At 37.7% G+C, this 23,396-nt stretch overlaps 1 protein-coding gene across 10 annotated transcripts in view; it reads left to right on the top strand.

Annotated features, from left to right (window-relative positions):
• Nucleotides 1-581: 581 nt before the first annotated feature.
• Nucleotides 582-23,396, top strand: part of AKAP7 (A-kinase anchoring protein 7) — a 93,797-nt gene continuing 70,982 nt past the window's right edge. For 9 of the 10 annotated variants that reach the window (XR_012628143.1, XR_012628144.1, XM_074862513.1 and 6 more), the window contains exons 1-5: nucleotides 609-888; nucleotides 4,025-4,174; nucleotides 5,261-5,406; nucleotides 10,168-10,304; nucleotides 15,566-15,726. Coding sequence is in view for 8 of the 10 variants with exons in the window: in XM_074862513.1 (XP_074718614.1) it covers nucleotides 699-888; nucleotides 4,025-4,174; nucleotides 5,261-5,406; nucleotides 10,168-10,304; nucleotides 15,566-15,726 (784 nt within the window). In the remaining 2 variants the exon portion in view is untranslated. Of the gene's footprint in view, nucleotides 889-4,024; nucleotides 4,175-5,260; nucleotides 5,407-10,167; nucleotides 10,305-15,565; nucleotides 15,727-23,396 lie in introns of all 10 variants that reach the window. The other variant, XM_074862520.1, reaches the window with a different exon arrangement.

Below are 23,396 nucleotides of genomic sequence, written 5' to 3' on the forward strand. Positions count from 1 at the left end.
TTGGCTTCTCCCACAGAACGTAGCAACAGGATTTGGCTTCCAAGAGGCACCAAGTCTCCATTTAAGCAGGAAAAGCCCGTCTCCGTCTCCCATTCCTCGCCTCACAGAAGCAGCCTCTCCCGTACACCTGAGGCCGATGCCCAACAGGAGACTCCACGGCCACAGCAGAGGCGCTAGTGGCAGCAGTCGGAGGGGCCTGGGCCTGCGCGGGGGCACTGCGTCAAGGAGTTTAGAGTAAATTTAGAGCCTGACTACCTATTCTCCCCCAGACCGCAGCCAAAGATGTTAATTACTGCTCTGCGGCCCTAAGCTACAACCGGTTATTTTGGGAAGACACCAGCCCAAACCACCCCCCTTCTGTGGGACGAGGGCTGGGGCGGCCACGTGTCGTTAAAACGCTGAGCGGTAGCAAGGCATGCGAGCGCGGCTCTGGCGGCTCAGGACGCGCTCTCTGGGTTGCCTCTACGGCGACCGGCAAGGCTCGACGACCCGCGGCCATTACAGACCAAGGCAGGCGGCGGGTGGGGCCGTGCCAGGCTCGGGGCCGCCTCCCGCCATGCCCAGCGCGGCGCACGCTGGGAGCTGTAGTTCCCCCTCCGCCCCGGGCTCCCGCCGGCCCCAGGGGCGCGGCGGCGGCGCTAACCTCCCCCTCGGCCCGCGGCTTCCCGGCGGGCAGCCCCGCTCGCCCTAAACCGGGCATGCAGCGGCTGCTGCGGCAGCTCCTCCCCGCGCTGTGCTCGGCGCGGCCGGCGGCGGCCCGCGCCCTCCTCGCCTGGCCGGCTGTGCCCGCGCTCCCGCGCCTCATGGCGCTGCGGACGGCGGCGGGAGCGGCGGGGGACGGTGGCGGCGGGGATCCCTCCCGCGTAGCCGGCGCGACCCCGGAGCACGGTGAGGAGGCGGCGGGGCGGGGTAGGGGCGGGGGAAAGAGGGCAGGCGCCTGCGAGGCCCCGCGGCCGCCGTCCCCGCCGGCTGGCGGGGGCGGCGGCCGCGGGGCCTCGCAGGCGCCTCAGCGCGGTCCGGGCGCCCTCCGCTGCCGCGAGGCCTCCGCTGCCGCCGGGCGGCGTGTGGGTCGTGCTGCGAGGAGGAGGAGGAGGAGGAGGAGGAGGAGGAGGAGGAGGAGGAGGAGGAGGAGGAGGAGGAGGAGGAGGAGGAGGAGGAGGAAGGGGGGGGGGGGGGGGGGCGTCGACGTTGCTGGCGTCTGTTAGGCATTAAACGGTCACGTTGGGCAGGGCGGCTGTAAAAGCTATGGCTTGTGCACACCTTCTCAGGTACCGAATGGAAAGAGGCAGATTTCGCAGCAGGGGTTGTGGAGATCGTAGGGGAGAACGATTCAACCTTGTTGTGGGCTGTTGCTAAAAAGTCTGTTCCTTTCTGCCACGCTCAGTCCCCAGGTGTCAGTGTAAGCATCAGAGCTGGCTGTGAATATTAAACCTACCTTTTTTTTTTTTTCCCAAAATTTTCTGGTTTTGGTAAACTTTTTCAGTTCTCTGGCTACATAAACACGAGTGCCAGCACCAGAGGTTCACAATGCCTCGAGAGTAAGACCATCGATTTCTACAACAGCTTTCCGTTAAATTGTCTCCAAAGGATTCATTTGTTATTACACATATGAACATAAACATATTAAACAGGGAGCAGTGCCTGGAGGCCTAATCTCACTGTGATCTGTGATGTGTAGGTGTCAAATAATAGAAGATTATTCTATCTGAAACTATAATCTGAGTATGGAGAAGAGGGCTGGGAACGAGTGCAATCAAATATGTTTTATTACACCTTATTTTTGTATTCTCTCCTTTATGAGCTAGGTGTGTCATGACTTTTTTTTTCTGCTGGAACAGAGGACTTAAATACTGGTGAAGGTCAGCAGCCACTTAAGCAAATACAAATATGGGAATAAAGTATATGTCTGTTCATATATGAAATTCAGGCTAATATAATTAAGCATGCAATTAAGAAAAAAGAGTTTATCCAATAGTAGCTTGATGGTCAAGGAGTTCCCATGGAAGCTGATTTTGTTAGGTCTCAGATTATCAACAGTATGTCAAGAATTTTGAAGAATCATGTTTTCACGTTGGTTTAGTGACTAGAGCACAATTCTTGAGTTTTGTTGCTGATTTCTTTAATACATATTTCAGAAAAGGTGAGGGATGGAGTTTTTTGCTTGGGGCACAACCTGTGGAATTTAGAAGCAGTGCCTGTTCAGTTCAGCTAATTGATTTGAGAACAGACATTGTTAATCACTAGCGCTGTGCCTTTGCTATGCCAATCTGCTACTGTGAGCAGATAGAATTTTTCAAAGTGGCACAAGTATACTGCTTTTTGAGCAGACAGAGCAAAGGAAACACGTAATCTGCAATATACATCCCTCAGATTTATTTGAGTCTTTGTTCTGCAGCTGATTCTACCTTAACAAATCCCTTTTGCTTCCAGCTGGTTATGATTCTGCATTTCTGAATCTTGTTGATAACTTTTCTGCCCCAGACTGGCCTACCTGTTCATCATTTTCATGGATTTCTGTCTTGTCCTTCACTTTGAGACCTCTTTGAAGGAAGGATTGCTGTTTTCTGTATGCTTGTGGATCACCAGCAACAATCTGTTTTGTGAGCTTTACTTTAATCTAAACGTTAAGTAATAATTTTATCATTACTTTAACATCTGTTTGTTGTGCATAGCTCTTTAGTGTCTACAGGGGGAAGAAGCAACAAATCTAAATACTTTGTTTCTTTTTAATACCCTCCGGGATAAAGTTATGTGTGAGACCACAACCACAGAGTGATTCATGCCTCCCTACTTTAGACTGGAGTGAATTAGCATTTAATCAGGTTGTTCTCGTCTTCCCTAGCATAAAGTGATATATGCAAGAAACACTCCACAGAGTGATAATAATCCAGATTGGATCTATAGTGCTGAATTTATACATGTAGTGTAGTTTTGCATGCCACAAGTACATAATATGCACTTTTGCTGCCAAATTTTCCCCATGGGCCAGATTTGGACTATCTGCACTGGTCACAAGAGGAGCTTTGAAAGTGTGTTGTCTGTAGTAATGAGCTGTCCTGGGATAAACTGCAATTCTGAGATAAGGCTTCTTCCACTACAGTAGTCCCATTGTGGAGTTGTCCCAAAAGAATATTGCTGGATGCCTGGTTATGTGCACATTTTTTGCTGCTAGAGAAGATTTTACTTTCTCATTTTTTAAGGTGTAACTAATATGTCAGTATTAGAGTTTACTGATGCAGAAACATGAAGCAGACATAAAGAAATGGCTCATACTCAGTACTCTTGGGGAAAAAGACATTTTTTAAAAGCTTATTAGTGGAGATTATTCTGTCATTGTGGTATTAATCTGAGATAAAACTTCATGTTTATCTTTATACATGCAAGATGAGTTTGGATTTATATTGGTTCCTTCTTTAGCTGAAATACTAGAAGTCAGTTTTTAGATCGAGAAGTTCAGATCGTTGCTGTCCATAACGTGCTGTACTGTGTGGGAGATGCAGTAGAATAATCATCTCATTCCTGAATGATATAGTCAGCTGAGAACTCTTTGTTACATGTGGAATGGTAGGATTCCCTTCCTGCTCCTTTGTGCCTCATTTTCAGTGTGTTTACATTGCAATTCATTTGCCAATGTTTGTCTGCACTGAATTTCATATGCCATTACTGTTATCTGAAGTAAACTTTACGTGATATCCCAAGACTTTATTTTTTTCATGCTCAGCTATAAGTATCCCTTCTTTTGCACAGAATTGCATTTGCTTAGAACCGAACAAGACCATAAGTTGTTAAATACAGAGAGGCTGAACTCCCTTTTTTTTTTTCTCTTCAACGTAAAGTGTTGAAGTATTTTTGCTGATATGTTGACGAGGAAGAAGAGCAGCATTCTTAAGGGGGTTATATGTCAATATTCATTTGCTGAGAATTAGAGAAATGTGTATTTGGTATATTGCTTGGTATAATGTCTCAGCTGTTTATATAAAAAAAACTAAAACTCAGTGTGTTATTTTTAAATATTATATTACAGATGGGCTGGAAAATGTACAGCAAAAGAAAATCTTTAAAGAGAATAATAAAAGGACACAACAGAGTAAAGAGCCATGTCCTGCTGATTTGGTAGAATCGCTGATGGCAGAAATGCCGTTTGTCGACACAGATATTGAAGATGAATTTGTTAGTAAGTATATTAAACAGAAGTAGTGTGGATGCATAGACACATCACACACCTGGTTCTTGGTCCTGCCTGTTGGCATGTACAAGTGGGCTGTGTGCATGGAACAGAGTCTCTGGGCAAACAGGATCCGGTCCAGGGCTTCTCTTATTAGTACTCACTCCTGCAAATACTTGAGCATATTAAAAATGTACTGTTTTGTGATCCATTGCAGCAATGAGTCACAGAATAAAGACATCTTGTATGTCAATTCACATTATTGTATATGAGCTTCTCACGTGGTGGCTTTTATGAGCTGTCTTCCAATATGTGTATTCCTAGCGTGGGGCTAGAAGTGCACCTCTAATTGGACAGTGGATGTCTGAAGCCTGGTCAGTGTATGGGTATATATCAGGCCACATGGTGGGAGAGGGTCTGCAAAGTCTTGAGGAAATAAGTTGGGAGAAAAATAGTTTATGGTGCAAAGGGAGAAGTGAGAACACGCACTTTTCTTTCACTGTGTTGAAAGGTGTCTTTGGGTATGGAGGAGGTAGAGAGTAGGTATGACTTGGATTAAATTTTCTTCTGAGCTACGTTTGGTCCTTGAACTATATGTTGTCCAGTCCTAGTTTAATACAACCTTTTCCTTTAATAATCCTCTGCTTTATATATATGTGTTTTATTATATTATATATATGGGTCTTCTATTTCAAAATGCAGCATGTGTGGGATTTTTGAAACTTAATATTGGCTCTTTTGCTCTAAAGTCACGTCTGTGTTCAAGTGTCATCAATTTGCAGGTCTATTACGCTACAGTGTGAGTTGGCTGAGTGAAACATGGTAGTTTGGAAGCTGTGTGTCTGTGTTAGCAGTTTATAAGCCCTGCTTAGAGGCATAGGCTGTTAGCTCAAGTATGATACTCCACTTGTATGACTATGTTAATTCAGGTTGCAATAGGATCCCAGTCAGACAGTTTAGAGTGTGGGCAGATCAGATGACTGGGAAGACATACCCTAGTTGGTTGACTGAAGTCCAGCTTCTCCCGTTGGCATGATAATGTATTTTTGTTTTGATTTATCTGTATGCTGAAAGTAATTTTTTTTTTTTCTTCAGTACATGCAACCTCTGAAATAAATACAAAAAATAAAAGGAAGAGAACTACTGGAAAGGAAATTGAAGACAGCAGTGAGAGAAAGAAGAAAAAGAAAAAACAGTATCGGCCTAATTATTTCATTTCTCTTCCAATTACTAATCCAGAGGTGATATCCTTTATTATACTAATACTTCAACAGTTGCATGTGTTTATAAGAACAGTGTTTGATCTTGAGCAAAATTATTTTTTTCAGGTATTTTTAAAGGATCATTAGCAGCCTATTCAAAGAGTAACTTTATGTAACATTTTTGTGAATAAAATTGCTTATCTGTAAAAGGCTAGAGGAAAAATATTTATCTTTTTATTCAGTTTGTCAGTCTTAATGGATTTCATGTTATTTTCCCCTCTGTACTGTTCCAGTATATTGCTTATTTTTTCATTCACTTAGAATAAGGAAGAGAGACATTCCTATTTAATTTAGTAAGAAAATCCCTAGCAATATTTTTAGCTCTCCTTATAGCTAGGAATTTAAATTTGTATCTGTTGCTGTTTTAATTAGGCGGTTTGTAGTTTAACATTTTCCAGTAAAACTGATCATCTTATTTAAAATTCAAACAACCTATTGTTTTAGTGAGATGTGTTTAGTGTTCAAATGAATTCAAGAAGTGCAGAGAGCTCTTTAAGAAAATACATCTTCTTGTAGTTATCAGTGTTTTCTCGTTTAGCCAGTGAATGAGAATGATTTCTTACATGCTGTGGGATGTCTCTGGTACAGCTTTGACAACTTTTGTGTCTGCAAACAAGGAAAGTAGGTGCATTATGTTTAAAAAGTTAAACCCAACAGTTTACCACAATTTCCAAACTTAAGTTTATTTTTTAATACCAAGAGCGCTCTCAGGTGAGTTTTAACTCGTCCTACACCTGTACTGTCTGTTCTCTGAGAAAGTCAAAGATTAAGAGAATCTGAAATGAAAATAAACCAAAGTAGGTTTGAAAATTACAGTGTAGTCTTTTGATTCTTCAAAACATACTATGTGAAGAAAAGGTTGTAGATGTTGTTTTATCAGATCCAGAGTAGCCTGACATGAATATTGTGGGAGATCTTTTGTGCCATTTTACTCTGAAATATATTTTCTTCCTGTCTGTTCCATGATTTACCAAGTGCAAGAATAACGTAGGGTTTATATGATCTGATAATTGAGAATTCCTGCTCACAATTATTATGTTGAATGGCTGGTTGAGTGGAAAAGTCCTAACTACGCTTGCGTTTTTATGTGTCATGTATTTAGTCTTACATAATTTAGAGAGGCAAAGGAACAACTATATTAAATCTCAGAGCATTTGAGAATTCCAAGACTTTGCTAGAAAGTTTTGTTTATACTTTCCTTAGATGTAGAGTTGTTCTGAAAGTAGAAAATACACATTGGAATTTGTATAGGCAACATTAGCCAAAATTTAGACTTAAAACACCTGGTTTCTTGATAGCCAGAGGGAATCTGGTAATTACTGGTAATATTTCAGTTAGTAATGAGAGTCCTTTCTTTTTTTGAGGATCTGATTTTATTCCAGTGAAGTGTTTTAGTCGTTAGTAGTCTTTCTTCATATTTTATGTAGTATTTTAATCTTTACACAGAGAACCATTTTGTAATGAGGGATATTTCTGGAACATTTAATGAACTGTTCCTCTTGGAAATTAAACAGTTTCCTTGTTTTCATTTTAATTATGTTTTGAATCTTCAGAAATAAAATGTGGTGTTTCATTAATTTTAAATTTATATTGAATATTATTTTGCATTATTGTGTAAAAATAGCTAAGTGGATGATTATCATTGTATCCTTTTCTGGTAATTTTTTTTAAAGTTATGTTTCATCTGATGTGTTACCACTTGGTAGGTTAGCCTTTCAGGGTCTCCAGTCTTGATTATAATTATATTTAATCTGTTAAATTTTTAAAGCTTACAGTCTTTATATTCACTTGCTAGTAGTATCCTTGCAATAAGCAAAACTAAACTATTTTATTACTCTTCAGAATAACATATTCCAAGTAATGGGAGAGGGGACGGTGAAATCAGTATTTGAGGCCTTATTTTGGAGCACTTTTTAAAATAATCGGGGGAGGGGGGGAATTGTTGAGTATGATGTGCTTTCTTTTACTTAAGTTAGGAAATCTCGAGTTAAAAGAAATAGTCAACATGATAGCAGTTGAAATGTAGCATGAAACTTTGTAAGGTAATGTAAATAGCAGGTTAAATAGCAATTTAAAGTTTTTATTTATGCAGTGGGTCATAACTAGTTATACAGAGATGTAGGAAGAGTCCTAGTTTGCTTAATTAACATTCAGCATGCTCAGCTGTTAATTGCAACTTAGATTTGTTGAAGAAAACGGAATGAACCTGAAGTTGTATTATGCATTGTGATGGCACAATACGCTACAGCTATTGTGTTACATTCTGATCACATAACTTCTGGAAAGCATGTTGAAAATAAATTCCTGAAATTCACAAAAATGTACTTGAAAACTTCTTTTCTTCTTTCCAAATACTATAGATTGTGTTAGAAAGTGGTTACTTAGCCAAAGAGAGGGAACGTGCTCAGTCTTCTTTTTATTTTGCCTTTATCAAAAAGGCAGCTTATTTCATACTTTCCTGGTGTGTTCAGCAATAGCTTGTCTCTGGAACTGCTAACTGGCTATCTTTGGAATTAATCCTGTCCCAAAGGTATGTTATTTGTTAGGTTTTTAGCTTCGTTTCCTAATGGAGTTTATACAGGTGGAGCCTGCCTACCTGTTTGCCTTGTTATAACCCCATTATGTTTTTGTGGGTTCTGAACCAGTTGTGGATCTTCAACCTGTTGTCCAAATTTCGATAAAAGAATTGACGTCTTGGAGGTACTAGTTTCCTACAATTTCTGTGGAATTAGTGCTTGTGTAAAAGAGAGAGCCTTGAAAGAACATGCTTGTCTTGAAGGCTGTAGTGTGAGTGTGGTGATTATCTATCCTAGTAGACCGGCCAGCTGACGAATGAATATCTGCATGTTTGTTAGCCAGTCAACCCCTTATAGCTGAAAATCAGCCACGAAGTGTGTTGCTTCTTGCCCAAGCCAGCACTGAACTGGAGCTGGAGGTAGTTTAGGACATGAGTAGGAAGGGACTCGGAAGTACTGCTGGAGGAAACTATATGGGTAAGGGGATGTGGGATATTGGCTGCTTATCTGAATGCTGAATAACATTGATTTTTTTCAGAACTAGGATGGTCTTACCACTGTGATAATACAGTTCCAAACCTGTCTTCTGTATTCTGAAGGGCTTGTACGCTTACATTTTTTTTCTTTGCCAGCTCACAAATTAAATTTAGAAATAATAGTTGAGAATGGAATGAAATTGTAATTCATATGACAGCTGATCTCATTTTTAAGATTTTTTTTTTCTTTATGGGGATAACTGCATTTGCTTTAGTTTATAAACTTAAGTAATTATGCAGTCAATATAATTATCAGGGATTACATTTACCTTTTTTTTTGCTTAAATGTGGGTTAAATTTCTCTTATATCTGAGACAATAACAGTGTTCTTTATCCAGGATAAGATCAGTTCTGACATATGAAGGAAGATGGTCTTCTTATAAGGTGATTTATGATCAAAATGTTGGTGCAATTTTCTTCATACACTACCTAAGACACTTGTGGTTTTGGCCATATCACTTTTTTCTGGCAAGTGGCTTTTACCGTCCTTCCTCCTTCCCATCCTCCTAGAGTTGGTTCCTTTCAGTTATAATTTGGTTTTGTTTATATCTATGGCACGTTAGGTAAACCTCCTGAATGGCAAAACTCCTCTTAAGAAATTAAATCAGAAAAATACTGACGACTCCCATTAGATTGTGTTTTTTCAGGAAATCTGTGTTTCTTACGATTAACAGAGCTACCAAAATATATCGAGGCTTTTTTTTAACGTAAGAGCTACTTGTGCTTATGTTATAAAAGCCAATATCTACAGTATATTTGTGAAGCATTCATCACAGTGTTTCAAATAGAAAACTTCAATCTGATTTTGTTTTGCATGCTTCTTTTAGACTTTATACACCAAAGCTGATTTGTCTGTAATGTCTTTGCTTACCATGCTTTAAGAAATAACTCATTTTGTCAGATGGTCAAGGTTACTGGATTTATTTTCCACTAAGATATTCAAGAATTGTTGCAGGTTTTTGTGGTGGGTTTTTTTTTTGTGTTTATTTTTTTTAATCACTACAAGTATCATAATGGCAAGCTCAGTAAACATTTTGGGTACAATTTACAAAGCATGCATAACCATACAAATAATTTTCAATGAAGAAAACATAATTCAAATAATTTTAAAGAAAAGACTGATGAAGTTAGAACTATATACACGTTGTATGGAAATTCATTAAAATATGTTTGAAGAGAGTGTATAAATTATATGTCTATTGGACAGTATAATCAGAATTGTAAATTGGTTATCTCTACAAATTATTTACTGAATATTCCAGTTTTGTATGTGCCTAATCCTGCAAAGATCTCTTTCTTTTTCCAGACACTTTTCTGCACATAGCAATGTACAAGTTTAGCAAAGCGGGCAGAGAAAGTCCTTGAAGAAGCCTTTTATTTGGATTAGTGGCAGTGTAAAACTGGATGATCTTAATCTGCTCCAGGAATTTATCATACTTATAGAAGAAAACTCCTGTTAAAATGTGATGGGGAGTGTCCAGTGGTTTATTAATCACTCCATTCGTACCCACTTTGGGTTTACTCAGGTCAATTAGCACAGCTTTGTCAGAAGATAAAACTTTCTTCTGCTAGAATGGTTTTTACATAAACGTTTGATTTCAGTTTGTGTGCTTTCTTGTTCACTTGCTTGATGGGATACAGTAATGAACAGTAATGGCTAACTGTTGTTTCTGTGTCTGTTTTACCAGATTACTGGGAGTATTCAGGCTGTCCAAGATGCAATAATACAAAAGGATCAAAGGCTTTCCAAAGCAATGGTTCGCTCTGGCTCATTGCATGTCACCATGTTAGTGATGCATTTATCCAATGAAGAAGAAATTAGCATGTAGGTATTTGGTGTTGAATTAAGTATATACAAGTATTTTTGCTGGAGGAGTTAATAAAAAGACAGGAAGAGGTAACTGATGCTTATTTTTTTGCAATACACAGCCCTACATTACTAGAGTTACTGAACATTTAATTCATGTTGTTCTTAAAATGCTAATCTTAATATTAGCCATTTTCATAATTGCTCTGAACAAAATAGGCTTTTTTCCCTTGCATGTGTCTTACTGTGTGCTGAACTTGCATGCACAAATCTCATGTTTTGCTAAAGTAGTTATTTTAAAACAATGTTTTGATGTAGGGGACGCTGGACAGGTTAACAGGGGAATTTTCAGAATTTCGTAGTTTAGCAAATGTTATAAGCCAAATCAGTAATCGTCCCTGAAAGACTTTAATGAACTAAACTTTAGCTCCAAGCTAATGCCTCATGCAGTTAGAGTTTGGATTTTTTTATGTCCCTAAATGAATTTATTATGCTCAAAATTTAAGCACACTAAAAAGAGAGGTGGCTGTTAGGCATTATCAAAAGTATAATTTTTATGTTGCTTCAGTGATACAGCTTATTTTTTTGATCATATAAAAGATAGAAAAGTTGTGGAAAGGCATATATATTATATAATGATGTCCTGTATCTCAGTGTTAGATGCTTTATAAAAATGCAGTTCTTTGGTGTTTTTTTACTGTTTATCAGATGCTGTGCTGTTATCTGACAAGCCTACTCTAATGTACAAGTTCAATGGCTAATACGAAGATGTTCAGACTTTTAAGTCTGTACAGCTCTAATTTATGAATGTTCAGAATAATAACTTCTGCGTCTAGCTGTAATTTTGACTTGAAATGAAAACATATATTGTATTTTATAGTCCTGCTTTACACAGACTGACAGTTTCTATTTAGATGTGGTGCGTGATGACCTGCATATGTGATGTCTCTATATTTGCACATTATAATTGCAGAATTGAGATTGCAAACACTTTGGTAACTGTAACAGAGCATTATGTAAAATGCTGATAAACAGTCTACTGGCATTATAGTGAACATCTGGGAATCCTCCATTGCTTGTGTGTCAATTTTGTAGCAAATTGCTAATGAATCAAAATTCACGAGATCTTTATAGTTCTGTGAAGGAGAAGCCTCACAGTTTCATCTCCCCCAGATGAGTTCTTTCAGGGGCCTTCTGTCATACATATATATCTGTATCTATCTTACTGGTTTTCTCTGCAGTGTTAGCAGGCATGCAGTACATGTACTGATTTATCTAGATCAAATAACGAGTAAGTGCAGTGAGACATTGCTTTGGTTATGGTAATACAGTCACAAAATAATGTGTCTAATAACTGTGTGTTGAATATTTTTTTTTCCCCACTTGGCTGTTAAAGTGCTCATAAGAAAGCGAGAATCCAAGATAGAATGTAGGAACCATTTGGTAGTCAAGGGCATGCTTCTAATAAGTAGAAGTATTTTGGCTAAAAACATTTAACACACCTAAAAATAATGAGATACCAGTATATCTAAATCAATTGCCCTGCATGTTTTTCACACTTGTTTCCTTGAATGATATATTCTTGAGGCCTCTACACTCTCACCTCTCCTGTGAGGATGTGAGTCTGTCAGCATCCTGGTCTCCAGTGGTCTAATCTGAAGGGAGAGAAACAGATAGCCAGGAACAGAATAGAAAGGAAAGCAGAGGATACTAGATCTGCTGGACTCCCTCTCCTCTCCACATACCTTTTGTCTCCTGTAGTAGGCACACCAGCTTTGTCCTGCTCTGGTTGATGAGCAAACTGGTAGCACCTGAAAATCGGTGAGAACAACCACCAACTGTGTATGCAATATCTTTTTAAAAAAGGTTTGAAGTATGAACTTTTTAAAAAGGGGATGTGAGAGGATATCTCAAAGCCAAGTATGCCGCCTCATGAATATTTTTTAGAGTCCTAAACTGTATATCAAAACAAATATTCTCAAATTCAGTATCTTCTGCTACTCCTTGAGCTCCTTCTCAGCTCTCACTGTCCGACTGCCACCCAAACACTTACTTACGGAGTTCTTCTCTGCCTCTCCCAGCAGAACTCCACAGTCCAGGCACCCAGGAGCTGTCCTCTAGTCAGCAGCAGCTTCCCCAGTGATTCACCCTTTCCCTGGCCAGATGCCTCCTACAGGTATCTAGCTCAGCTATCCTCAGGTATTCTAGATTGCATTTTCTATTATATGGGATTTTTAAATTATTTTTTTCATAATGGATGTTTACTGTTTAATCTTTTGGGAGAACTTGAAGAGTAAAAAGTTGAATTTTCCTTTCTTTGCTTCACCAACTTTTGATACCAGGTTAATAGAAAGAAACCAAAATCCAGGCTGGCAAAAGAACTTGTGTGTAACATAGGATGAGAGTAATCCCTCAAACAAAGTGCAGCTAGTCAACTGGGCATCTGAGAGTTCACAGATCCTTAGGTTTGGATCCATTAAGTTACTTAGATATCTACAGTTTTTCTACTGTGTTTGCACAATAGTGCCTCTGTCTATACAGAAATGAAATGTGTTGAACGCTATTTGAAGTCAAAACGTGTGATAAGAATGTGCTAAACATAACATTCAATTCAGCACAAAGCCCTTTGTGTGGTATTTTAGTACATAACAGCTTTCACCCTGAAAATGGAAGATCTGTATTCTAGGCCACTCTTTCTAAGGGAATCCAGACCTGCAATTCCCATGCAAGTTTCCTAACTGTTTGGCTGTGGTCTAGCCTTCATGAATGCACTTCACATCCCTTTTTGTGGGACTATATGAAATCAAGAATGTGAGATTTTAAAAACCATAAAGCAAGCAAGCAAGTAAGAGCCATGACAGCACTCCCTTCCAGCAAAGGACTTCTAGTCTGTGCTATCTGTATGCATAGTCATGGGATCAGGTGTTAGAAATCAGGATGCCTGCCTTCATGCCTTCATTACCAGACTGTAGCATCAAGTTCTTCTTGCTTGTTATATGTCAAAGGCTCTGTGAATCTAACCTTTGCATTATAAATATGAGAGCTGAAAGCATTGTTTGGCTTTGGCTTTTTTTGCAAGTTTGCTTTTTCTAACAAGTAATTAAAATTAACAAGTAAGAAATTTCTAAAAAGAAACTACATCAATTTTAAATGCTATAATATTTACATTACAACAATACAGAAAAAACCAGGCACTGCTTCTATAATCCTAGTTTGTATTCACTTAGAATATGCTGCTTAATTCTTTTCTTTTTTACTTCCTTTCTCCACTTTGGAGTAAAATGCTTGTAAACTTTTTTCTTATCCCTGTGGGTTAATTGCACTGAGCGTAACTACATTTGGCATCGTAAATACTATTTGTTAGGAATAACAAGAAAATACCACTGTTGTGTTTTTTGCTGTTGATTTCAGTGGAAATGTTTGTCTTTGTGCATTATTCTTACAAAGCAATGTTAGGTGTTATAAAGTGAATGATTGAATACAGAATCACAAATATGCTAGCGAGATGACAACTATTTTTCTAAATATTTTAGTGTTTATAAGATTGTATATAAAAGAAAAAGTGGAACTAAATCTTCACTTACACAGTGCTAAACTGAAAACATGCTGCACTGTTTGAATTGACCTTTCATAGACCTCATCAGGTAATGTTGAGCTGATCAGTGAGTTCTGCGGCATACTCTACAGTATGGAAATATAAATCTTTGTTCAGCTGGGGAACAGAGCTTTCCATGACTCTTTGTGTACCACTTCTCAGATGCAAAAAATACAGAGATGGGTTTTAGGTATGTGCGTGATTCACCACTTGAAAACTCACTGCAGTCTTTGACACTGTATTTGAAATATCTGTACTTGTTTTGGAACAATTTTTAGGTTCATGTCGGTAAATAAATCTATACATGTTTACCTGTGAAGTAATCTGACAGGTATAATGAGTATTAGATGGTCTTTTGGAAAGGTCTTGAAGTATAGCACTTATGGAAGACACAAGAACAGGTTTGTCTAATGGTGAAAGAAGGGTAGGTAAGTGGCAGAGACTGTGTTCAAAGAAAAATATCTTTGCCAAGGAACAAGTAATGGCATTGTTGTTTAAAGTGGTTATATAGGAGCTAAAGTACTTCGAGGCTGTAGGTTAAAGCCCTATAGAAAAAACATAGGAGGACTATATCAATGAAGGATATTTTGTCATGTAATCAATCCTAACATCTTTCTTAACCTGGCATAGGTTTCAGTTAAATGCATAGTTCTCATCAAGAGGCCATCTTGTTAAACACGGTGGAAACGTGTGTAAAGTTGTTTGTAATTTTACAAGTTTAAAGAGTATAATTTAGCCTACTTCAGAAATCATGGTGATGGCTTGCATCCAGCTAGGACAGAAAAAGTAGAATAAACTCTCTTGAGAGTTTTTAGCCTGTTACTGCCATCTAGCGTTTGTGAAGTCAACATCAGTTTAGTGAAAAGTTCAAATTCAGTTTCGCTGAATAGAGTTAAAAACTGAGAGGACGTGAGAGATCTTTTAGAAGACACTAAGAATGTTTATATAGTTTTTGTTTAGCACGTGAATCACTTCAAGTGCAGGTCAACACAAATATGTAATCGTACATACACTTAAAAGTGGCTAATTAAAATGATTATTGAAAGGTTACCAGGCTTGCTCCTGTTTCTTACATGTAGATTATGTGTGTGTGCTACTTATCTCTTAAAGAAAGTACTAATCAGTTTAGATAGTACTTCTTTTAGTAACAGTTCTTAATGAGCTTAATAGTAGTTTCCATATAATTTTATCATTTTTTATATATATATATATAATGCCACTAACCTCTGTTTATAATATTAAGTAACGCTCTGTAGCAACTTTGAATGAAGTAGAATTTCAGAGTATTCAGTTGAGCTATCAGGAGATGAAAAAAATTAACTTAAGAATCGAAAACCAAATGCTTCCGAATAAGCATCTTATTTAAATGGGATGCACAGAATAATAGAGACACTATGATCTTAATATCTAGTCACCTTGAGGACTGAGATAAACTCTTTTGAGGAATTACACCTGCTTCTAGGTCTGCTTAATTATTTCTGTGGTTTTACAGCAGGGTATATGAACCAGTTTACCTTCATAAAATACTGACTGCATTGATAGGAAGTAGTGCAAAAGTACCTGAGTAGATAATAAATTGATAGTAATAAAACTCCGTGAGATTTTTGGATATAGTGATTAATAGCAATGTAAACAGTATTAATATATTTGACTTTCACATAGATATTTTCTTTCCTCTTGGCAGAGCAGTTGGTGCTCTTTCAGACAGCAAGGATTTTGTAGAAGATCTCCTGAAAGGAAAAAAAGTGGATTTGTCTTTTCAAGGAATTGATCACTTCAGAAATGAAGTTGGATTTGTGAAGTTGGCAGAAAACGATCATACAACAAAACTTACGGAAATAGCAGGTATCACTTATCAATCTAGTTTAAGTGCTTTAAAAATTTTTTGACAACCTGAATGAGAATGGAGCACAAAGATAAGTTGTTTCTAATTTAGTCAACATTAGTATACCTTTAACAACTGTGAAGGCTACATAATGAATTTCCTAGCATTAATGATTTACAGACAGTACTGTTTTCTGATATCTTTTTATTTAGTAGATGTAAAAAATGTAGTGCAGGTTTGCAGACAGATACAAAGACTCCGTTCTACCTTGTTTTGGTCCAAGTACTGTCTGCTGTTTCTTAGCTGATATTTATACCCCTTTCAATTTGTATATTCATACTTACTGACTTTAAGAGGTGTATCTTTGATGCATCTTCCCTGACTTGCAAAGTTACATAGTCTTCTCCTTTGTGTTTATGCTGAGTAGAGCACTGAGAGACAGTGACATTCTTTCCTCTTCCATGGTGTGGGGAGTCTTTAAGTTCTGTGTTTCCTGTAGTACATTATCACTCTTAAATCTCAGTGAACTAACTGTAATTTACCACTCCCACATGTATAAGTGCATATATACACACACACACACATATATATGTATAGGTATGTATATGTACTTTATATGTAGGCTTCCATATATGTATAAAGTAAAATCTAGACTTTCTCTGCACCCCTGGAGGATAAGGGGAATTCGGGAGAAGGACATGTCTCGTCTGTCAGAGTAATGGAGTTGAATACCATGCTGCTTTAGCCTGAAATTGTTTTTTGGAGCAGTTGTGGAACCAATCTGTGGGTTGTACAATGTTAATTGCCTTCCTTCAGCAATTAGGAAGTTACTGAAAGATGTGGCAGGTATGTGCTACTTTGCGTGTGCCCCCACATGTTCACTTCAAGAGCAAAACTCTCAGTTCTGACTTAACAGTGGAGCTAAGGCCACTGTCTTTGCCAGTCAGATGAAATGCATCCAAAGATACAGTTCAAGTCAGTAGGAATATATAAATTAAAAGGAGTGTAAATATCAGCTGAGAAACAGCAGTCAGTGCAGACTAACACCTACACCAAAACAAGGTAGAGTGGAATTTTTTATGTATGAGTCTATACTTAAACTATGTTGTTTACAGATATTAAATAAAAATTCTCAGAGAACAGTACTGTCTGTAATTCACTGGTGTCCTTTAAAACTATCTCGGCAATTCGAACTATTCCTTGGAAAGACACTTTAAAAGAGTTTTTCAGTATTGATGAATTATCTTTTGTGCTCTGAGGAATGCGAGGTCACACCATTTTTTAATAGTGCAATAACCCATATAGGACATTTTGCAGAGTGGCAAAGACTGCTGCTATCACGCTACCTCTTTGCAGTCCCATACAGAGAAAAAATGGCAAAAGTCTTTCTGAAGTGCCTTTAGAAAATGTTCAGTACTTTTTAACTGACATTTTAAAGAGAGGTTGAATAGAAGACTGAGCTTTTCAGCTTACCAAATTGCTATGCTGTTATTGGGCCATGCTTTATTATTTTAAGCAGCGTCTGATAGAGAAGTATTTCTAATACTCAGTGTGGTAGAAATTGAACAGTTCTTAGAGTTCCGGAGATGCTTCGGTTGTTGAATGATCCCATAATTATATCAGAGATTGAATCTACCAAGTATTTCTTCAGTCCTTTGGACAATATGCTTCCTCATCCTTGTCTTTGAGTTTGTCTTTAGATTTCTCTTAAAGGTGACAGAATATGTGTGCTTTTTTATAAACAGTGAGATAATTCATAAACCCTTTTGATACCTCTTGTGAAAGGAGATGGTTTCAGTTAGTGACAGTAACTTTGGATTTTGAGTTTATAGTTAAGAACTCAAAAATAATTGAAGTTGCTAGACATGGAGAGCCAAATATTTTTTAACTACAGGAAAAAAAGGAGTTTGTTATGAGTGATTTTCTACACATTTTAGACTAGTGAACCAGATTTTAATCAGAATTAGACAAGTAAAGATGTGATTAGGTTTTGACCTTTGTTTTTTAGTTTGACAGTCCTTCCTAGTAGACAAACTCATAGTGCAGTCAAATTTAGCAAACAAGCAATTCTCTGTTTTCTTTGTAAAGCATAACTGCTGATACTCACTGATGAGCATTCTTTGCTTACATTAGAAGTACAGCTGTATATTATTATTTTCACCTAACACTGCTGTTTAGTAAAAACGTTTCTTATTTCAGTGCTTACTTTTGCCAACCCAATGGATCATTTCTTGGCCTTAGGCCTGTTCAGTCGTTAAACTTACACGGTGATGTTTGTTTCATCTGGATTTAGTTCTGAATCAGGGTAGGGAGCTGAACATTGCCAGAAGAGAATGGTAAAATGACTGAAAATGGTTAATGGGTATGACTTCAGGATATGCTATCTTAACATTTCCTAGTGACTGTCATAATCATAACTTCTGAATTGCTGCTGATTTCAGAGTATCTTTTTGTGCCTTCTTGGAAAAGCTAGTATTATTTCATAACAGATAACCTGTAATTCAGGAAAGCAAATTCAGTGGTTGTGTTGATGCTTGTGCCAGAAAAAAAGATTTTTAGGTCTGTAATTATGTAACGCTGGAGATTATACAAGTGTGTTTCAAACAGTATCTTGGTTACATATGAAATTAGTGGAATGGCCAGGTATGAGTAGGAAGAAAATGAATACACTGCATAGTTTCTACATATGTCTTTATTATATTAAATTACAAATAATTTAATGTAAGTAACCTGATAAAAATAGATAATTTCTTATTATATAGATGTCGTTCAGGGCAGTGCAATTTGCAATATGAAATAATATTAAACAAAAGAATCCATGTGAACTCTTCAAAACTGATGAGGTAAACAAGAGTTGTTAGGATTCCCCCCCTCCCCCAAGTGTATCACGTATATAATTCCTTTAATGTAAGAGTACACTTATAGAGTTAATTCTAAGACAGTTTAGTTTGCATGCAGTTTTTACAAAACATTAGCAGTCATTCAGCTAAGGGCCAAACCTCCTACTGAAGGTGTTGCATTCTGGGGAGAAGACCATGTAGTATTCTGGGCTGTACTTGACACAATAAATGTACCTTCTAATGTAAAGCATCATATTAGCAGAAATGTGCCATTATTTTCTGTGATACATTTCATATATTAATTCAAAACAGGCTGTATGTCAAAATTATGCCTAGTATTCCTGCTCTGTGGATAGTATCCTGAATACACAATTTGAGAGAGAAAGCTGCAAGAGAAAATATTGGAAACTCTTTTCTGCTGGGCTGCTATTGTCAGGATCTGTGTGAAGATTGCTATCAGCTCTTCATATATTCTGCTGTGAGGTTATATATGTTTGACAGAAATTGTCACAAGTTTATGCTGGCTCCTAGTGCAGCTTGCCTGTGACCCTTGTGTCCCTAGAAAACTGCAATTTTAAAACTGAAGCTGGCAGAAAGAAGAAAAATAATTGCTTGCAGGATGTTAATCATTTTGTTGTTGTCCATGGAACAGTAAAGAGAGATCACTTCTGTAGCTGGTTTGATTTTTTGCAAGACCTAAGTTTAGTTTATTACAGAATTATTCTACTTCAAGATTACGTTCGTTTTCTGCTATGCTCTGAGGTAAATTTTGACTTCATGTGTTATTTTGTGTTCTACATGAACGTTGAAGGAGAAATATTGATAACATAGCAGTAGAAAATATATGAGGTTAAAATAGCTTCTTGTAAAAGTCCATTTAGTTCCATAAATTATATGGAAATTTGTTTGATATCAGTAATGTCAAGTGCGTATCTGCTAATGTAAATGAAAGTTTGCCAGAGACAATTTCAGGAAAACAGAGCTAACATGGATCTTCTGTTTGTTGTGGTTTGCTAGTTATTTCCCAACAATCCATTAAAAGACATTAGCATCATATAATTATCTTCCAGGAATAGTGCTAAACTATTAGGACAGAAGTTTGAGGAGTATTTTAATCCTTCTTTGTCCAAGTCATCTTAGAAATCCTGAGCTAAAAGCAACATATACACTCATGGTGAGTTTTAAAAAGCTCTTCATTTCTTGTGCTTTGCTACACTACAGAATATTTGAATACTAAGTGAATTTGGAAAAGGTAATGAATTGTTCGGCTTTGGTTTTCATTTTGATAATTATATTGTAAATGCTGCTTGAAACTGATAAAACTGAGTAAATGAATCCTGTTTTTTACCCACAGGACTTGCAGATTTTGGTTTTGTGGATGAATGATGCACGTTATGGTCTGACCGTGAGGGGGAGCTTGTATTTCATGAACAAAAAAGTTACTCTTCTGTTTCTGCAGATAACTATTTAATTTGCTTTCGGTCCTTTGTTTTTAAGAAATGTTCATTTGTTGGGTTAAATATTTGAATACAGTTAGGACTGCACTAGACAGACATGTACACCTAACTAGTCATTTCCTTTAACTTTAGTTTTATATAAATGACATTTAGTCTAATCTCACTAAATTGATTTTCCTAACAGTTCGTACTAGAGAGGGAGAAATGGAAAGTAAGTCATACTTGCCCGTCTTCTTTTCTAGGTACATTACAGCGTTACTCAAGCATAAGCTGGCATTGCCACCATACCAAAGCACTCCGGCCCCTTTTGTTGTGCTGGGGATTTATGCAACCACTAAATTAACGTTTTTACCTTTGCCAGCTAATTTTTAACCTACTCAGTTTGCTAGCGCAGTTTACTGTATAGTTACACGACTGTTGGCACAAAAGATAGGAGCGGTGGCAGGCATGAGGCTGGAGAGGAGGAACAGTCTGTTTTGGCGAGGATGGTGTTTTATGAGCTTCTTTAAAGATTATGAAACCACACATTTAGCATCTGTTTTAGGGTGAGTTACATTGCCCTGACTTCAGAGGGCCTAGGGAAATAATTCAGTTAATTTAGTTCCCTTTAGTTCCAGATGGCTGAAGCTAACATAAATGAATTTTGCCTCTTGTCAGTTATTCTTAAGTCATTTCACATGATGGAAGAGTTAAGAACTCAAAACTGTTGTACAGATTGGTTGTTTTAATGGAAAATTACAAAGTGAACAAAAAGCTGCTAGTCCAAATCCATAACAGTTGCATTGAAAATGTACTGCTGTGACGTTAGATTTTCTTCTAGTCCATGTGACATTAGTTATAGTTCCTGCTAATGCATGTAGTAGAACTTTACTGGTCTGTCTAGAAACCTGGGTCATCCACAGCAAGAAGAGAAGGATGCTCTGAAGTTGAAAGTGGCAATGTTCTGCTGTCTCAAAAATATAATTATCTATGTCAGCAAATATATTTCTGCTGTATTGTGTGATGAATATAACCAGCAGAAAAAACTCCCAACAATTCTTTTGTTGATTTCATTACAAGAGACAAGACTTCTACCTGCTGATAGTACTTACATGAAAGGCTGATTCCAATAGACATAAGCATTGTTCATGCCTTTTGATATTGCAAAGTTTTCTGCATGCAATCTTTTCTAATTCAGCTTTGTGCTACATGACAGGTTTTTTTTTCATGTAGGCCCCCCTTGACTACACAAATGCTGACAACAGGGGCAGACATTTTAGTGAAAATGAACAGTCACTATTATGGCCTAGTGTAACAACAATTAGTTTTATGAGTTTGTGCTTCCAACAGGTAATAGTTATTAAATACAGTTTGCTTGGAGTTCAACATTTTATTAGTTGCATGGGAATACTAAATGCTGTGCTGTTGACAAATCTCTTAGTTGACCTTTTTTGTGCATCACATGACAAGTAGAAGAGGCTTCTACTTGGGACAGGGGCCTGGCTTTGGAGCACTGTGTTGTAGTGCCTCTCCTGCCCTTTGACTCTACTACACTTCATGCAGGATCTTAAAATTTTGATCACCTTTGTGGAAGGAGTTAGAATCTTTTCAATTTGCTGAGAAAACTGTGATTCGGCTGTAAAATGGCATTTTCAGCAAGGTACAGAGAGGGCAGATACAAGGCGAAGAATAAGGATTTAATAGAAAGGAAGTTGGGGTAGGAGGAATAAATAGAGGATCTGTTCGTAAGGCAAGGAGAAAGTAAATCTTACGAGAGGATTCTGGCATTTACAGACCAGGTAATCTCTAATTTGCTGTTGTGTAGTCAGGTGGAACTGGAAGCAACGTTTTAAATTGTTGCAAGGAATTTATTCAGTTAGTAGGGAGATTGAAACATCTTCAGTTTGTCATAGCATATTATCTTTGCACCTTCATGTTTTATTATGGTTTTTATTCTCACTGTAGTTTTGTGTGTGAAATATATAAAACAAACTAACCATGTGCTTGCCTGGCTCTGAATCTGCCGTTTAATTTCTCCTTGATTGTTTAATATGAGATGCTTTTGTTAACACCCCTCTGTACAGGACACATACAGTGATCTGGTTAAAGGCCACTGAGCACTGCCGTATTATTCAATGAAACTGGATGTGCTGTTCACTATGTTCGTGGCCTTTGTTCCTCTAAAACACCTATTAGTGATCTCCACGTTTGTTCCTTAATGCTAAAAATGTAAAGTATGGTTCTCTGAAAGCAAGGACAGCAAATGCTTTTGGATTTTCATTTACATTTTTCTTAATATTGTGCTGTCAAACACCGAATAACAATAACTCTGATAAATACTTTATTAAAATGAAGCTATATGTTTTTTGTGATTTAAAAGAAGGTACTCTTACTCACTACTTTTTGTGATTGTGACAAACTTTTAGGAAGCATTGGAATGGATTAAAGCCAGTAAAAGAGCTGAGTTTCTTCAAGAAGTCTGGCACTTTGAGCCTTCACATTATAATTGTTTGTCTTGTAAGACTTACCTTACATATTGGCATTTGTGCACAAAGTGGGGATTGTTTGGTCCAGCTGCTCATTGGATCCTGTTTTATGAATGAGCACATCTTTCTTCTATTTACGTGTATGGTGATGGAGAGAATCAGAGGGACCTGCATATACAGCTGATATGTGCTTGAAATAACCATCTAGCTCACTGATATACCATAGTGGTATGGTACAGTGCAACTCTCTGTAGAAAAGCCTTAAGTAATATATAACCGTGTAGCAGTGGTAGAACCATTGGGAAATTGGCTTGACCCTGGTTTACCTTTTGGCACAGTTTAAAGCTAATTATTTACAGAGAAATGCTAACACTGATGGGGAGAAAAAATAGCCTCTCTTCATATGGAGAGATGAGAAGCAAGGCCTTTTCTTTTCTTACATCCTGGAGATAAAAATCACCAGCACATGAGGTAGTGACTGACCCTGGTTTAGCCAGGAAAAAAGGGTTTTTTTCATCAGAGCTTGGGCGTTGCTGAGGTGTTCAGGATTCAGTAGTTTTTGTCAGGTAGCAGCTAGGGACTCTCCTCAGGCTGATACTATCCTTCATAATGGTCTTAACAGTAGGATGGTGGAGAGTTTGGTGCTTGATGCAGCTTTCATTATATATTCCAAGCATAACATGATATGTAAAATAATTTCTTTTAATTCGTAGTGCTCACCTATGGTGACATATAGTTGAGGTCATGATAAATGTTAGCATCTGAAATAGATGGCTTTGAGTTCTTAATTGGCTTGGAAATTAGGTCTTGTAAGGCTTTGCATGTGCATTATTCTCAGTGCTATTTAGGAAAGGAGGGATGACCAAAAGAGCTGCTTTGTGAACCCCAGACTTCTGCTAACTGATAGCTAACAGAATGCTCTTAAAAA

This window comes from Strix uralensis, chromosome 3 (assembly GCF_047716275.1).
Source record: "Strix uralensis isolate ZFMK-TIS-50842 chromosome 3, bStrUra1, whole genome shotgun sequence".
Lineage (NCBI taxonomy): Eukaryota > Metazoa > Chordata > Aves > Strigiformes > Strigidae > Strix > Strix uralensis.